The sequence below is a fragment of the Typopeltis vanoorti genome, chromosome 8 (genome assembly GCF_054136105.1).
Source record: "Typopeltis vanoorti isolate ZY-2024b chromosome 8, IOZ_Tvanoo_1.0, whole genome shotgun sequence".
NCBI classification, from domain to species: Eukaryota; Metazoa; Arthropoda; class Arachnida; order Uropygi; family Thelyphonidae; genus Typopeltis; species Typopeltis vanoorti.
Window position 1 is genome coordinate 130060014 of NC_143556.1, and position 19467 is coordinate 130079480.

Genomic DNA, 19467 nt, shown 5'->3' on the forward strand with positions numbered 1-19467 from the left:
ATATTAGAAAGGAACTAGACACTTGAATATTAATATATTCAAAAATGAGTAAGCAGAGTTAATCTAAGGTGGTGTATGGCCACTTAAATAGAATGGGTGAGGAAAGGTTAGCAAAAGAGGTGTTTGATGCTAAGATGGCAGGAAAGAGACCCAGAAAGCACTATCTCTAAAAAAAAACTAGCAAACCTGCATGCACTATAGATTGAGAACTTCCATGACTAGCTATAGAAAATTATGTGTATTAACTATGATCTTGCAGCATAAAATTAGTTATGACAAGGTGCTGGAAGCGCAGCACGTATAAGGTTAACAAAGGTGCTGAATTTAGGATATAAGACAATATTAGAATTAAAAATATAACGAAGGTGCAGACAAACCAAAGAAATTTCACAATGGTGCAGCCGAACACCTTAAACTTTTTTACAGCAGGACATTGTTCCTACTGAAATAGATCACTGGCTGCAGGATGTGCAAAGGCCATGAAAGTGTGTGTTGGTGATCAGCCAGCACATTCTAGTAGCTGACAATGTTTAAGGACCTCTTCAGACAGGGACCTAATATGTCACATAAGAAGGCTCCCCAAACCATTACAGAGCCACCACTTCCTTGAAAAGAGCTGACTGGGACATGGCCTAATGCTGTTGATGCCACACATGTACCCTTCTGTCAGCATAGTACAACTGATAACGGGATTCATCAGACCACAAGACTCTGGTCCACTGTGCAGAGGTCCGGTTTTGATGGTTCTGACATCAGGAATGACCAATGATAAGCTATCAACAGTTGTACATGATTAGTACATTGGCTCCCATAGCCCATGGTATGCAGGGTACGGCGTATCATTCGCTCGCTGATGCACGCTGCTTGGACCTCTGATATTGAAACTGGATGCGATTTGTGTCACCATTGCTCTGTGGTTGATCTGTACAAGCCAGGACAGTCTACTTTGATCCCAATCATCAATGGCATGTGGTCAGCCACCAGTACATCTATTGATGGCATGCTCGCAGTAGACCCTTGATATAGTTGCCCTTGAGAATACTAGGGTTCTTTACCACTTGGGCAATACACTGACAAATCGATCTTGCACCGATAATATGTTCATGTTCAAAGTCGCTAAGATCACCACGTTTATCCATATTCCTTGTTTGCGATAAACTGTTGGGAAGCCCAATGTCTGCCTATTTACCATTTGCATTCAGTTTGAGCGCGTTTCACTCTGCATGGGGGATGCCAGTTTCAACTTTCCATCACCCCTATCTCTTATGTTTCGTGCATTCAATGTTTGTGTGTGTATGCATATATCAAAATATGAACTTTGCAGGAAATGTACCAATTTTTGGGTTATCATATATGTTTAACAAGATAAACTCAGATGACATTCAAAATAACAAAATCAATCAGCTAATACCTTTTATTCCCTTATAGGGAGTAGGCGAGACCTTTATACCCTATCTAGCTTTTGGAGACTGAGTGGGCAGTTCAATCTCCACCGATAGTCAATAAGAGATAGCTGGCCTATGTCTATCACTAATTATAGCAGCCACCGATGAAGAGGCTGGCAAACAAGTGCTGCCATCTCTTGGTACCTAACCCTAACAAGATCTGTCACTGTCTGAAATAATGTGGGTACTATGGTCGATTTTTTTGAGTTTATGGGATGAAAAACCCACTTGCCCATGCTAGAGATTGGCTAACTAGGGAACCGGTCGAAGAAAGACTTAGAAAAAGTTCCTCCAGTCGGCGACTAGACTTGAACTTAAGTCAAACTTCGAGCGACCAAGTGCAGAGGATGCAAGTGCCACTTCCACTGAGCTACACAGGCCTCTCAAAATAACAATGATTTAAAAATCCTCATTATGCCAGAAGGAAAGACAAGATACTAGAGCTAAATATTTATGTCTGTGATACATTATCTGCATAAATTAAGTGTCATGAATAAATGCAGATCACTAGAGATATTTATTTCCAACAGCTGGTAAGAATGTTACAGTGATGGTTATCCACCAATGCATATTTAAATGTTTGTAGAATTGTAAATTATCCCAGTTTATCAACAAGAATAAAAGCCAAGTTCATTTCAATGTTGACATTTGACACATGAAACACTCATCCGAAAACATTCCATATCTCTGTCCCATGAACTATCCATGAACTTTGTTTACTTGAAAGAAAACTTAGTTTCAATTACCCAACCAGAGCTTATTCATGCTAATGTGCAAACCTTCTATTAGTACAATTGCCATTAAAAATAAATAAATAAATAAAACCAGCACAGCACGAAGATGTCTGTGCTGCAGTGAGTTTGATCCAAATATTGCATTGTGAACAATTTTGAAAGATTATTTCTATCAGCATAACACTGCCTTGCTTTCTTAAGGAAGGTTTCATATTATCACATACCTGATCTACCTGTTATGCTAAAATGGTACAGGCTTTCAACTTGTCAGAGGATAGAATATTCTTTCTCTCATAAAAGCATTTATCTGTGCTTTCTACATTAAAGATGCATCCAAGAAGTGTAGTAATGTATTTATTTACATCTCAACATACAAAAGTAACATGATGCAAAATGTTTTACTGGTCTCATAGTAGGTAAATGCAATTCTTGCAAAGCAAGGAAATGTACACAACTCATATTAAGGCATTTCATATGTAATCAACTCTAAGCTATACCATAATCCATTTATAACGAACTCACTCCAACAAAATGATGAAGTCCACAGTATCGCAGTTAAAGGAAATTTGCTTTAGGAAACCTTCCAGTATAACCAACTATTCTATTGACACCTAAATGGGTTTGCTATAGTGCAAGCTGACTATTATCGATTTTATCAATTTTGTTCACTTCAAATAAATTCTGTATCATAGATATCATTTATTAAGCTAAATAAAATAACTCTTCAGAGGTTTACTGGATATGGGTATTTAATATTAATGAAAATGAAGTTTTTGAAAGTTTTTTGAAGTTTAGAATCTTACATATAAATGAAAAATGCTTACCATACTATTATGTTTCACAAACATACATTTTAAAGATTTTTGTATACCAAAAGACTGGGTTACCTGATTTATCACAGAAGGCAAGCAAAAAAAAAAAAAAAAAGGAATAAAAACATTAGCCAAAAACTGTTCTTATCAGCTTATGAAATGGAATAAATAAGTAAAAATACCTTAAAAACAAGAAACAAAATCAGGATTATATTTACTACAGTAAAAACAACAGAAATGAAACTTTATTATGTTAATAACACATTTCTTATCTAGCTGTCCAAAACTCAGATATTTTACATATAAAATGAAATAAACATGTAATACCCAAACTAGTGAGAAACCAAAAAGTATTCACTATAGTGCAAGTTGAAGCTGATTGTGTATTTTTAAAACTACTAATATCTTAAAAATTCACTGCAGTAAAGCTGGATTGGGGGATGGGGGAAGACAACATTTTTAGTCCTATCCCACCTATGACATGCTTTTCAGTGCAACAAATTAATAGCTTCACTTATCCCATATGCAAACATTGCATTCATAACTTTCATCTTTCTCATACAGCAGTCTGAGGTTGTGGCAATAAAGGCTTTTCCAAAGTGCATTAAAGAGTCTATAGCTGTATGAGGAAAAATTCTTCCACCCTCAATAAGGGTGGAAGAATTTCACTTCATGTAACTATATCTAACTGCTTCCAAACAGAAAAAATAGCTAGAACTTGAAAGAAATATGTCAGCACTCTACACAAGCTGGCTAGTTTTATCTGCTTCTCTAAAGACCACACCGGGCAACTCGTTGCAAAGGTGGAGCAAGCTAACATCACTCCTATCTCAGTATCTCCCATAATGCAAAACACATCCCCTTGCCTCAATAAAAGTCGAAACTAGTCTGAGTAGTGAACCTCCCCTTAATGGATAACATTATACATATCCGCAAGGAGATGTGTTTTGCATTATGGGAGATACTGAGATAGGAGTGATGTTAGCTTGCTCCACCTTTGCAATGAGTTGCCCGGTGTTGTACTACCTTACCCCAGTCCTGAAGATACTTTCAGGCACAAACTTTGTTTGCTCACACTTGGATAAAGGATTAAACTAAATTTATTATAGTCTAACCAAGTGAAAAATAAACTTTTAACATCTCTAAAGACCAACTCCCCTGGACTCTCATTTCCAAGTGTATAAAGTTCCTTGTAACTACAAATCTATTTATTATGGAAAAACTGGAAGATCTGCCAACATCCATCTTGATAACAAGAACTTGCCTCCACATTCACGGTTCAGTAAGGTCTAGCAGACTTTTTCATTCTATGTAAAGTGTCTTAGAGACACCCTATAAAGAATGAAATTTATAAAACTGCTATGTCACATAAAGTAAGTACAAAGAAATTTTTTTTTTTGAATCAGAAGTGAATCTTAAAAACTAACCAAATCCCATTGCTGTTAAGGTGTAGGAAATACTTCATATCTAAGAACCTAGGTTGTTTGCAATACTCTCCATAACACTGTAATCAAAATAAATCTTCCCTGAAAATTAATCCATTCGAACCCAACATAATATTCCAAATAAACCAGACTCTCTACCAAAAAATCACTGTCATATCCACTTCTGTAGCATGAAGTGCAACATAAATGACATTCATCACCACTTAGAGACATCCAAGGCCAGACCTCAGACTTCCTGCTCTTGACAAAAACCCAAACTGCAGCAAAATTAACTGCAGTTCACCTTCAAAATCCAAATTAATACTCTTTATGATTCATTTCACCATAATAGTGGCATCTATGGCCTTTGTGCGATTGAAATAGCCTACCAAATTACGTCAAATTTAGAATTCCCTACTTCTGATTGCCTCTGGCTCAAAGTTTTCTTGCCTCATTCAGTAACATTTACCTGCAGCAAATACCAAACTCCTCTAAAAACCACTGTAACCTCTTCACCTTCCTCACAATGAAGCTCAACATCTGCAATCCAGTTATCCAAACAGTGAAGTCATCTTCATTGGTGATCTTAAATATCCACAACTACAATTTGCTCCCCTTTTCAAATACTACCAATCAAGCTGGACATTATGGAAAAATACTTGTTATAAATAATGCTTAACACAACTCATACCTAAACCTACCCACATTCCTGATGACCCTCTCTACTTTCCCAATATCCTGTCTTTTTTTTTTTTTTTTTAACTAGTACTCTTTTCAGATACACTGGAGAGGTTACCTCTCCTGTCAGAACTTACACTCCTTGTGTTCTTGGGCATTATACAAGAGTTCCAAGTAGGATGTCTGCAGCTAATACTCTTCCTTTCCATGATCTAATTATTCCTTCCCCTCTTGTGACCCAGATGCCTGCACAGAGCGAATCACAGAAATTATCGTCACAGGCATTAAGGTCATCATCCCCCATTTCACTACAAATTCTCATCCATTTTCCAAGTCATCATCATCATCAAATTCCTGCCATGTACCCTCAAGGGGTGTACAGGAAATGAAAGTACTACATGAAAAAATTACATTACTAACTTCCTATCTACAATTTTCCTCCAAATCAGTCTGTTACTTGTCAAGACTCCAACATTATCAGATCTTATATTTCTATCGTCTAAGGCACTTTGTACCGTATCAATCCACCTATATCTTGGTCTTCCTCTGGGTCGTTTTCCTGCCAACCTGGCAGAGAACACTTGTTTTGCTAATCTTTCCTCTCCCATTCTATTTAAGTGACCATACCACCTGAGATTAGCTCTGCTAACGCATTCCTGGATGCTGACAATGTCAAGTTCTTTCCTAATATCCACATTTTTAATATGATATTGCCATTGATGCCATCTGTTCACGCCTCTAATCTTTCTCAGGACTCTCATATCTGCGGTCTCTAGTCTTTGGTCAAGTGTTTTACTTCTGACCCAGCTCTCAGATCCATAAGTTAAAACTGGTTTGAACACTGTCTTGTATACACCTAATTTAGTGTTCCAACTAATTTCTCTCTTATTCCATATGAATTTATTCAATTGACTTCCCACCATACCAGCTTTGCTGATTCTGTTGTCTATTTCTATATTTAATTTAACATCTTCAGTAAAAATTGTGCCTAAGTAGCTGAAATGTTTTACTTGTTCCACCGGTTCTCCATTCACAACACAGTGGACATTTTCAATGATTCTGCCTATTTTCAGTGTCTTTGTCTTTTTATTGCCGACCTTCATACCATACCTATTACAACAGCTATTCAATTTAGTCAGAGAATCTTGCAGACTTGTAGCGGATTTATTTAGAAGTATAACGTCATCTTCATAAAGCAAAGAGCTGACATTAACATCTCCAATTTTGATATCAGGTTTAATACCACTTTCCTTCATAATGTAATCCATATAGATAATGAATAATAGAGGCGATAATGTACATCCTTGTCTCACACCAGATTTAACATTAAACCATCTTCCTGTACTTCCTTCAATTCTAACTGCTGACTTACAAGTCAAATAAAGACTAAGTATTGCTTGATATAATGTCCCATCGACACCATATAACTGCAGCGTATTGAATAGCTTCTCTCTTGGCACCTTGTCATATGCCTTTTCCAAATCGACAAAACTTAAATACAGATCTTTGTTATATTCCCATGCTTTCTCGACTATTTGTCGTAAAGTGAAGATCTGATCCGGACAGCCTCTATTTGGCCTGAATCCAGCTTGTTCTTCACCAAGCTTTTCTTCCACAATTCTTCTCAACCGTTTCTCAAGTATACTTGCATAGATCTTGCCAGGAACACTCAGTAGGGAAATACCTCTGTAATTCTCACATTCAGTTTTATTTCCCTTTTTATATATGGGTACTATGAGAGCTCTACTCCAATCATCGGGAATTCGTCCCTCTGTCCAGGCTTTCTGAACTATGCAGTGCAGCCACTGTAAGACTTTTATACCACCATACTTCAGCATTTCTGGTCGAATATCATCTACACCCGCTGCCTTTCCACATTTCAAGCCTTTGATGGCTTTTTCTACTTCGAGCATGGATATGTATTCCTGACTGCATGTCTGGTCAGTGTTTTTAACCACTGTGCTGTCATCACTGCTTGTTTCATTTAGCAGTTTTTCAAAGTAATTACTCCATACTTCAAGGATATCTTTTTCTCCAGTTTTCATGTCACCTTTATCATCTCTAACTCCTTTTACAGCACTCTTTCCTCCATTCCTAAGCTTCTTCCACAACCTCCAGAATATTTTGCCACCTTCTTGATATTTATTTTCTATATTCTTGCCAAAGTCCTCCCATGACTTTTGTTTAGCTAGTTTTACACACTGTTTAGCTTTCTTACATTTGTCTCTGTATTCTGTAAGAGTAAAAGCTGACTTATTTGCCAGGAACTATTGATATGCTTTCTTCTTTTCCTTCACTGCCTCATTAACTTCCTGTGTCCACCAGGGAGATCTGATTTTTCTATCCTTGCACACAACCTCACCACATGCCTCTCTGGCTGAATCAATCAGGGTTTTCTTCAGAGTTTGCCACTGAATCTTGAAGGTTTGATTCCTGTTCTCAAACTCTTTCATTTTCTTTTCAATAATCTTTCTGTATTTTAGTCTACAGTTCACATATGAGAGCTGCTCAACTTTTATTCGCTTTAAAACTTTCTTACATGTTATTGTTTTCAATATGAAATTCAATTTTATCCTGCTCAAGACTAAATAGTGATCACTTCCAATTTCAAATCCTCTGTACACTCTGGTGTTCTGCACCAGGGAGAAAACATCACTAGCAACAATAACATAGTCAATGAGACTTTTCTTATTCCTTGCCTCTTCTCTCCATGTGAATTTGTGCACATTTTTATGTTGGAACATGGTGTTAGTAATAACCAGTCCATGTCCTGAGCAGAAATCCAACAGATATTTGCCATTATTATTAGCTTTGCTCTTTTCTCCAAATTTTTCCAAAATATTTTTGTATGTCTCATAATCATTTCCTACTCTGCTATTTAGATCCCCAACAAGGACCAACTTTTCCTTTTTCATTGTGTCAGTTGCTTTTTCTAAAGCGTCAAAAAATTCCTCCACTTCTACCTTAGTAGAACCTTCTGTGGGGCCATAGGCACAAATAAGTCTCATTGTCCAGTTCCCCATTCTCATATTTGCCCACGTTACTCTACTTGAGACTGACTGCCATTCAAGAAGATTAGCCTCGTATTTTGTGTTGATTATTATGGCTACTCCTTCTTTTCCTTGATTGTCATTGCCTGAATATAACATTTTGTATTTATTGCTCAGAAAGATCTCACCAGTTTTGGTCTTTTTTGTTTCAGTCACCCCTATTATGTCGATCTGATACTTATCTAATTCCTCAGCTAGCTCCATTTCTTTGCCATTCAGGCTTCTTATGTTGATAGTACCGATCTTTAACTCTGGTGATGTTGAGTTGGGGTTTGTTTTCAGATTTGTTCCAGTAGCTGACTTTTCGCTGTTCGCCCTGGTTCCCTGGCGAAAACAACGGGGGCCTTGTTTAACCGGGCGTAGGCCCAGCCAGCATGAAATTTTGTCATGTTGTACCATCATTTTTTATTTTGGTTTAACCAATAAGAATACAATTTGGTCGGCTAAATCCCAAATTGCCAGCCCATCCTCGTTCGTTCAGTATCAAAGTAGATACCCAACAGGGTGCACCACGAGAAGGTGAGGATTGGACATTAGGTCAGAAGCCCTGGTCGGTTCTCTGCATTCCTTTAAAGGCTATGTGGAGGTCTCCTCTCAGTTATACAGCTTTGACCCTTAAGCACCCCCATTTTCCAAGTCCTAGTTAAAAAGAAGATGTATGAAAGCTGTTGAAGGGAAAAACTCAATGTGGCATGCAATAAGAACCCCAACTTCATACTCAGCCTATGATGAAGCACACAATAAATGTAAAACAACCATCAGCAAATCTAAAGTTGAAATGACCAACAGCAGAAAACTCTCTTCCTATCCAAATGGAAGCAGTGCTTCCAATCCCTTGCAAATGTCATTAGATGCAGCTTCTGCTGATCAGCACTTTCACTTCTCTCTCATCCAGATCATCATTGTTACTGCAACCAAAGATAAAACTGACCTACTGGCATCACTCTTTTTATCCAACTCCTGCATAGATGAAGGTAAACAGACTCTTTCTACCACTAACAGCATTGTACATATCCTGGGATTTTTTTTAGGCAACAAGATACAAGATTAAATAACCTGGAATAGTAAATCCACAGCTCATCTCTTAGACTAAATCATCTGCAACTGAACACATTCCATGGAAAGGTTCAGAAAAGCATGCATTGTTAGCCTTGATAATATTTACGGCTTTTGATCAAGTTTGTCATCAGCATCTTTGGGACAAGAATATTTATGCTTCTGGTAAACTAATGATGTTAAGATACTTAACAATATACCCACCCCACACACACCTCTCAAAAAAAAAAAAAAGGTGGGCACACTGTGATCCTACTGAGGTAAAACAACAGCAACAAGTAGATTAGTTCCTATATCCATATATAACATATTTTCATTCAAACTGAAGATCACATGGCTTTTTCAATAGCAACCCTGCAACAAGATTCAGGGTTTTTCTTTGCTTTTAATGTTTACATAAATTAATTTAATACTAGTTAAAGAAAGGATATTAAAGATCTATTCTTTTCTCAGCTAAATATATTGAAACTAAAAGTTTAAAAAAGTAATATATTTCAAAAGTATATAACCTTTGGCCCTCGAGTTTCCTACTTACTGCATACTACTTAAAAGGCAGACTATGCCCAAGATACCCTTATATTCACCTATTACCATGCTTGCTTAAGATTTTATTAATCTAACATCTGTTTTGAGCTATCTGATTCTCCTCAGAGGCCAGGGAGGAATCTTATAAGACCAAAAGTTCCGATTGCAATAATTAAATAATACGCAGAAAACAATGCTGAAAAGTTATGCAAGTCAACTCCAAGCTGCAAAAATCACACACATTAACAAAAGAGTCTAAGAGCTTCAATTGGCCAAATGATACTATTTATAGAAAGACGCTGAAGGAAGAGTATTATGGAGGGATGTGGGCTTAAGAAACAGATGGAAAATATACTTTGAGGGACTTTTGAATGAAGAAACTACAAGGACTCACAGAGGAGATGGGCAGCCTTCTGAGGGGATGGTGCAGAACAGCAGTAGAGTGGAAGTGACGGAGGCCATGAAGAGGAATGGAAAATCGGTGGTCCCCGACAGAATTCCAGTGGAGGCATGGAAGGCACTGGGGGAAGAGGGAATTGACCTGCTGTGGGACCTGTTCATGAAAGTTTACCAACAGGAAAATATACCCGAGGAATGGAGGGGGAGTACTCGTCCCCATCTACAAGGGTAAAGGGGATGCACAAGACTGTAAAAATTACAGAGGAATAAAGTTGATTTCCCACACAATGAAAATCCTAGAAAGGGTTCTTGATGGTAGATTGAGGAAGGAGGTGGCGATTGCAAAGGAACAATTTGGCTTCATGCCTGGTAGATCAACAACAGATGCTATCTTTGGGTTACGGCAGATGATGGAAAAGTATTGAGAGAAACAAAGGGAGCTACATCTGGCATTTATTGATCTGGAGAAAGCATATGATAGAGTGGCAAGGCAAGAAGTCTGAAGGTGTCTGAGGGAGAAGAAGGTGCCAGAGAAATATGCCAGGTTGTTGCTGGAAATGTACAGAAATGTGAAGACAAGTGTTCGGACCTGTCTAGGACAGACAGTTTTCAAGTAACAGTTGGCTTGCATCAAGGGATAGCATTAAGTCCATTTCTGTTTAACATTGTGATGGAGATGGTAACAGAGGAGGTGAGAGAAGATGCGCCTTGGACAATGTTGTATGCAGATGACATCTTGCTGTGTGCAGATTCAAGAGAAGAAGCGGGAACTAAACTGGAAAGATGGAGAATAGTACTGGAAGAGAGAGAGAGAGGTATGAGACTGAGCAGAAGTAAGACGGAGTATATGTGTTGCACAGTGGGCAGCGGATAGGAGACAGATCTGGAGCTGGAAGGAAATGTCATCAGGAAGGTGAGAGACTAGATACTTAGGTTCAACAGAGGAAGAACATGGAGGAGCTGAGAAGGAAGTGGGATGCAGGATACAAGCGGGTTGGAGGAACTGGAGGGAGATGGCTGGAGTGTTATGCGATAAGAGGGTGCCGATCAATATGAAAGGCAAAATCTATAGGACAGTAGTGAGGCCAGCTATGACATGTGCTATAGAAACTGTGGCCCTGAGGAAAAATAACATCAGCAGAGATAAGAATGCTTAGGTGGATGTGCAGTGTGACCAGAAAGGATTGTCTGAGAAATGACTATGTCAGGTGAACAGTGAAAGTTACGAACTTGAAGCGAAAATACAGGAGGCAAGTTGAGATGGTTTGGTCATGTGATGAGGAGGGAGGACAAATATGCGGAAGAAGGGTCATGCAGATGGATGTGCAAGGAAGGTGGAAGCATGGGCAGCCAAAGAAGAGATGGAGGGAGCTGGTAGAAGAGGACTTCAGGATGAAGAACTTGGATGTGGTGACACCCAAGACAGGAAGGTGTGGAGGAGACTCATTATCAACAATGACCCCACTTAAGTGGGAGAAGCTGCAGAAGAAGAAGAAGATACTATTTATAGAAAGGAAATTAAATTTTTTTTTCTGACAAATATAGTAAATATATAAAGTTTTTAAATTGACAGAGCTTACGAAGCCTTGAGGCTCTTTTGTCAATGTTTAGTAATACTATTACCACTGATGATTAATGTTATGTAATAACATTGAATCATCTTTCATTGTATGCCATCAAATTCATAAATAATGAGTTACTCTTATTAGAATTAGACAGTCTTATATAATAAGAAACCTAAATGTTATGTTTAATTAAATAATGCTATTTAATACTCATGAATCAGCATGTCAGTTCTCCCATCTCCTTCATTAATTGCAATTTACCAGTATTCTCAGATTACAGCAGGAAACTGATTTCTGGAGAATATACTGAAGAAACATTCAATTGCAATTATAGATTTCACCAGAAGTATTTTTGTATGGCATTCAGTTTTCAAAGCATACATTTTAATTTGTAACACTAGCAGTGAGATGTCATCATCATCAAATTCCTGACATGTACCCTCAAGGGTATGATAGTACAACATGAAACATTTACATCATTACTAACTTTCTATCTACAATTTTCCTCCAAATCAGTCTATTACTTGTCAAGACTCCAATATTATCAGATCTTATATTTCTATCGTCTAAGGCACTTTGTACCGTATCAATCCACCTATATCTTGGTCTTCCTCTGGGTCGTTTTCCTGCCAACCTGGCAGAGAACACTTGTTTTGCTAATCTTTCCTCGCCCATTCTGTTTAAGTGACCATACCACCTGGGATTAGTTCTGCTAACGCACTCTTGGATGCCGATAATGTCAAGTTCTTTTCTAATATCCTCATTTTTAATATGATATTGCCATTGATGCCATCTGTTCATGCCTATAATATTTCTCAGGACGCTCATATCTGTGGTCTCTAGTCTTTGGTCAAGTGTTTTACTTCTGACCAAGCTCTCAGATCCATAAGTTAAAACTGGTTTGAACACTGTCTTGTATACAGCTAATTTAGTGTTCCAACTAATTTCTCTCTTATTTCATATGAATTTATTCAATTGACTTCCCACCATACCAGCTTTGCTGATTCTGTTGTCTATTTCTATATTTAATTTACTATCTTCAGTAAAAATCGTGCCTAAGTAGCTGGAATGTTTTACTTGTTCCACCGGTTCCCCGTTCACAACACAGTTGACATTTTCAACAATTCTACCTATTTTCATTGTCTTTGTCCCCCCCCCCCCACCCCCCCCCCCCCCCACCCCCCCCCCCCCCCACCCCCCCCCCCCCCCACCCCCCCCCCCCCCCACCCCCCCCCCCCCCCACCCCCCCCCCCCCCCACCCCCCCCCCCCCCCACCCCCCCCCCCCCCCACCCCCCCCCCCCCCCACCCCCCCCCCCCCCCACCCCCCCCCCCCCCCACCCCCCCCCCCCCCCACCCCCCCCCCCCCCCACCCCCCCCCCCCCCCACCCCCCCCCCCCCCCACCCCCCCCCCCCCCCACCCCCCCCCCCCCCCACCCCCCCCCCCCCCCACCCCCCCCCCCCCCCACCCCCCCCCCCCCCCACCCCCCCCCCCCCCCACCCCCCCCCCCCCCCACCCCCCCCCCCCCCCACCCCCCCCCCCCCCCACCCCCCCCCCCCCCCACCCCCCCCCCCCCCCACCCCCCCCCCCCCCCACCCCCCCCCCCCCCCACCCCCCCCCCCCCCCACCCCCCCCCCCCCCCACCCCCCCAGTATACAGCTAATTTAGTGTTTCCAACTAATTTCTCTCTTATTTCATATGAATTTATTCAATTGACTTCCCACCATACCAGCTTTGCTGATTCTGTTGTCTATTTCTATATTTAATTTACTATCTTCAGTAAAAATCGTGCCTAAGTAGCTGGAATGTTTTACTTGTTCCACCGGTTCCCCGTTCACAACACAGTTGACATTTTCAACAATTCTACCTATTTTCATTGTCTTTGTCTTTTTAATGCTGACCATCATACCATATCTATTAAAACAGTTATTCAATTTAGTCAGGGAATCTTGCAAACTGGTAGTGGATTTATTCAGAAGTATAACATCGTCTGCATAAAGCAAAGAGCTGACATTAACATCTCCAATTCTGATATCATGTTTAATACTACTTTCCTTCATAATGTGATCCATATAGATAATGAATAACAGAGGGGATAATGTACATCCTTGTCTCACACCAGATTTAACATTAAACCATCTTCCTGTACATCCTTCAATTCTAACTGCCGACTTACAACTCAAATAAAGACTAAGTATTACTTGATATAATGTCCCATTGACACCATATAACTGTAACATACTGAATAGCTTCTCTCTTGGCACCTTTACATTCATTTTAATTTGTAACACTCGCAGTGAGATGTGCAAATAATATTTACATTTTCAGGTAGACTCATTAATCTTCAATCTTTGCTTAGTAATTTACTTAACAGAAGCAACATTAAGTGTATATGGTTTTTTTCGACAGAAAAACATACTTCAGTTACACAATTTTACATATTATTATAAAACATACCTTCTTATTTAGTTTTAGCCATGTACTGAAACCTTTACTGTCTGTATACTGTAGTCCAAAAAACCATATTTCTCTGAGTCCAATTGTTTTAACTACCTAGGGAGGAGGGGGGGGGGAAGAGATTAAAAAAAAAAAAGAAAGAAGCTTTTGTGAACAAACACATGAAATACATAAACTTAAAAACAATGATTCACTGATTCAGTTAGATTAATTTTTCCAACAGATAACATCTTGTAATATGAAATAGTAGATATGTTCTGAAGTAGTGTTCTGAGATGGAGGAAAAAGTTAGTAGTTAATGACACATGATAAGATTTCACAAGCTATATACAGTTCTTCTCAAACATTAACTTACCTGTACAAAAAAAAAAAGTACTCTCTGTTAAATAAATTTAAATTAACTGAATTCATTTTTGACCTAATGACATTGATCTTGAAAGAATTAATTTTTAACCAATGAAACAATGAAAAACTTAAAAACATTTAAAGAGCTTTTACTGCTGTTCATAATTTACAATTCACATTACATCCCTAATACTATTAAAGATTAATGCATTATAATATGAAAACTGAAAGAAGCAATAGAAAGTGAGAAAAGTCATAAATCATTTAATAATGCACACATCACTATCCAAGATTAATCAATAAAACTATGAGCACTTGACATTCAGTCTTATCTCAATTTCTGCCCATTACCAACATTTCTCAACACTAATATTTCTTCAGAAAGTGATATTTACTTTTTTTTTATAATCATCTGAAACAGTTTCAGATGGAATTCAATGCTAGTTATCAAAGAATCATGTAGTCTGAACACAGCAGAGGGTCAATAAAGAACTCAATGCTGGGTTATTAATTTTTATGGCTATTTTTCTTTAGCCATCACTTTTGTGATGTCTCTGGAATAATTTTGGACATACCTTTGTAGGAGTTCTAGGTTATCTTCTTTTGGAGCAGCTTCAGGTGCATTATTATTATTATTACGTAACAATTTCAAGGGGTCCAAAGACTCATCGAGGGAGGGCACCTAATAGGCCTGCAATATGGCACCCTATCACAATGCCTCTTTCAAACTCTGCCAGTTCCCTTCTCACAGCCATTTCACCTGGACACCACTCTACCAACTGCAACTACTTTCATCATCTACACCAACACCATCTACTGCCGGCCACCATCCCTAGTATTTTCACAGACAATCACAAACATCCATGCCTACAGCAGGATTTGAACCCATAGCCTTTTAGCAGGAGAGAGGTTATACTAACCACTCGGTCAACCAGGCCAGTATAGCAATCAACATTTCTATACCACTGCTTAAGTATGACAGAAAGGAAGGGGAGGGGTGAATGGATACGTGGAGATAGGAAGATGTAGGAGAATTAAGAATAACACAAAGATACATGAATTTAAAAACCTGGGTTTAAAGGGTGAGCTGTGAATTCTTTTGGGAAGAAGGTATTGTTTCTGATATTCTAAGCATTGTTTCGTTTTCCTGTATGTCTACTATTTGTGGATTATGTTTCTGTTCAAGGGCATGGGATGCTATTTCTGTTTTCCCTGTATTTTGTACTTTTTTTCTCTTTTGGATAGAATAATTTTAGGGGAAAGGAGAAGGACTGAATATGATGAATCAGGATTATGGGTGGGAATAACAGGGTGTGAGCCATTTCGACTGAGTGTCGTCTTCGGAGCTCATGGGAAAAGTGGAGGCTATACCATGTTGACTTAGTGTTTTTGTCTTGGGTATATCTGTTGTTTTCTATTAGTCAGAGTCTTGACCTAATTTCTATGTTGTAGAGCTTTCAACTCTTGAAGATCATGTAGGGCGGTGAACGTTTATGGAGTTTGTCACATTTTATGGCTATTGTTTCTGATATTCTAAGCGTTGTTCGTTTTCCTGTATGTCTACTATTATGACTTTCTCAATTTGTGGATTATGTTTCTGCTCAAGGGCATGGGATGCTATTTCTGTTTTCCCTGTATTTTGTACTTTTTTTTCTCTTTTGGATACTACATTTCTTCTTGCTTAAATGTTATGGGATTGGTATGCTGCAGTCCTGGAAGTGTTCCTGTAGTCTTGCCATAAACATCTGATTGTGGAACCTGAGTAAGTGACATCACAGTTTTGTTGGCAAGGAAATTTATATACTACATTGTAGTGTTGATTAATTTTAATGGTATAGATGAGAACACAGACTAATAAGAAAGTAACTATTTATTAACTTATTCTATCCAACATCTTCAGAGCAAAAAAAAAAAAAAAAAAACATTTATTACAGAACAACAAGCCAGTATGACAATGGGATTAGTTTGAATTGTAACATACAACACGAAGACAAAGTCCTAATTAGGTGCCATCTATGTTGGGAGAGAAAAAAAAAAAACAGAGAGAGAAGGTATTAATTAGGTCTTAAGATGACTGTCTTCCAAATCTTTGGCAAATTTACACTGCCATGCTTGTTGAGGCTTGGAGTTGTTTCAAGGATTCTGTTGATTCGAAGAAGAATCTCTCTGACTTATAACTTCTGTGCAGCACTTTTGTTTTTTTCCAATTGATTCTGTGTGCATAGGTATCCAAGGCATAGTATGCTAGACCAGACTTGCCACAACGATAGTGCCAGATGTACTTTTTATGTTCATTGGCGTGGATGTCTACAGTTATTCCTGTCTGTCCATAGGAGGCTTGGTCACACAAAAACAGGGCACTTCATAGACTCCTGGATGTGATAAAGAAGAGATTTTGTCCTTGGGTGAAAAGATGAAAGTTGCCAATTTGACATACGGTTTGAATATGGTGTGTAGCTGATGTTTATTAAGCCCTCTAAACATTTTTTCACATGTGCCTTGAATGTATGGGATGGTTACAGTTTTGGTGGTCTTCTGTGGTAGTCAGTGGGGGGGGGGGGGGGGGATTTCTGGGGACCACTCAGTATTTTGTCTATCTTATGGGGATGAAGCCACTGGCTAAGGTGTGATGTGCGTGAGTTCAGCGAGAGCATTGTCATTGGAACAAATCGCTCTAGTTCTGTGAGTTAGTGTTTTTAGGATATCATACTGTTAAGATAGTTGATGGTGCAATTGTCTGTGCAAATATCTCCCTGTATGTGTGTTTTCTATAAACTGAAAATGATAAGGAACCATCTGGAAGATGTGTGATTAATGTATCCAGGAAGGGCAGACAGTCATTAGCTTACAGTTCCATTTTAAAGTGAATTTTTGAGTGTTGGCTATTTAAATGCATTAAGAATGCATCCAATGTGTTTATACCATGTGGCCAAATAGCCAGCACATCATCAATATAGCATAGCCCAAATCAATGGTTTGAAAGTGCCTGTGCTGATAGCTAGCTTTTTCGAGTGTTCTATGTAGAAGATTGCTGAGGGGGGGGGGGGGGGCATTGCTGTCCCATCTAATTGTTTGCATATTCTCCCTTTCCATGTAAAATAACCTGCATGTATGGTGAATTTGAAAAGCTCAAATATATCAGGGAGGAAAGTGCGACTTTAGTAAATTAAGTAAGGATTTCAATTAACGGTACATTTGTGAATAGTGAGGTGATATCAAACTCACCATTATGTCTGAACTTTTTTAAAGTGTGGTTTTCTAAAATACTCTATACGTGGATAGAATTTTTAACAAAGGAGGGAGAATTGTTTACGAGAGTGAACAATTCTCCCTCCTTTGTTAGCTTAGATAATGTCTAGCAAGTTTGTATGTGGAACTCTTTATACTGTCCACAACAGGACGTAAGGGTGTATATCACACATGCATTTTGTTGTTTTAAGGATACTTGCGACATAAGACTGAATGATATAATCACGTAATCACAAGAAAGATATTTATTTAACCAAATATTTCGGTCTGGAAATAGCAGACCATCGTCGGTGGTATTACAAGAACAGTTTAAAAAAATATACAAGCTAGAATACTAACAATAGATCGTTGAAATTAGAACATGCCGCGTGATGTTATATCACTAAGTATGAAACGAAATATTTTGAAGTAGAAACATGATTGAATTTGCTATTAAAAAAAAAAAAAAAAAAAAAAAAAAAAAAAAAAATTAATGAGTAATCTTGATTAGGCTTTCCCAGATTTTTGATATAGATATGCAGTCATTACGATTCAGGTTGGGATGATGGAGCAAGGCCTCCACGCTTTCCTTGAACAAACGTTCGAACCTATAACGGGATCTATGTAAGAGGCGCGTTTTGGACCAAAGGATGCTGTGGTCAGTTTCAATCCCGTGTTGAGCCAGACCAGACTTTTCAGGTTTATTGTGAAGAATGGATGATTGATGTTCTTGGATTCTTTTTTCAAGAGAGCGTCCAGTCTGTCCAAAGTAAGAGAGATCACAGTTGCAAGGAATTTGATAAACTCCAGGAAGAGATAAAGTTGAGCGTTTGTCTTTAGGAGAAGGAAAATGAGAAGACAATTTGTTAATAGGAGAATACGTAGCTGTTAAATCATATTTCTTCAAAATTCTTGCGATAGGTTCTGAAATACCGGAGATATAAGGAATAGGTACTCGACGTATTGAATCTTTGTTGTTTTGTGGAGGATTATAAGATGTAAGAAGACGTTGAATACTTTTTTCAGAAAAGCCATTGAGTTTCATGTGTTGCTGGATAGTAGAAAGTTCTTTCTGTAGATAATCAAAAGTAGAACAATTAGTTTTGGCTCTTTTGATGAGACATTTTATAATTCCTGTTTTATGACATGGATGATGGGCTGATTCTTTCAGAATATAACGACCTGTGAATGTTGGTTTCCTGTATACTGTAGTTGTAAGAATATTTGAAGATGATCGGATGAGGAGAACGTCTAAAAAAGATAACTGGTTGTTTTCTTCTAATTCCATAGTAAACTTTATGCGATGATGTAAGGAATTAATATTGTTTAAAAAGGAAGATAAAGTGTTTTTACTGTGAGGCCAAATAGCAAATATGTCATCTATATATCTTACCCAAAAAGATGGTAGAGGGAAACTAGATGTGAAGAGGACTTTTTCTAAATGTTCCAAATAAAAGTTGGCTAAAGCTGGAGAAAGAGGACTTCCCATGGCTGTTCCTTCTACTTGGCTATAAAATTTGTTTTGACATATGAAATAACCAGAATGTATAACGAAATCGAATAGTTTTATAATATCTTGAGGAAAGATGTCAGCAAGTAGTTTTAAAGTTTCCTTAAGAGGTACATTGGTGTATAAAGATTCTATATCAAAACTAACCATAAGATCTGTAGGTTGTAATGAGACATCTTTTAATTTTTCTAAGAAATCTGAGGAGTTTTTTAAAAAAGAACTCGAGTTGCCAATGTAAGA

The 19467-nt window shown here is 38.3% G+C and overlaps 1 protein-coding gene across 2 annotated transcripts in view; it reads right to left on the reverse strand.

Annotated features, from left to right (window-relative positions):
- The window catches only part of LOC150104351 (moesin/ezrin/radixin homolog 1-like), a 341827-nt gene that overhangs the window by 267998 nt on the left and 54362 nt on the right, over positions 1-19467 (reverse strand). For both annotated transcript variants that reach the window (XM_090396937.1, XM_090396936.1), the window contains one exon: positions 14145-14240. In XM_090396937.1, the coding sequence (XP_090253063.1) occupies positions 14145-14240 (96 nt within the window). The remainder of the gene's footprint in view (positions 1-14144; positions 14241-19467) is intronic.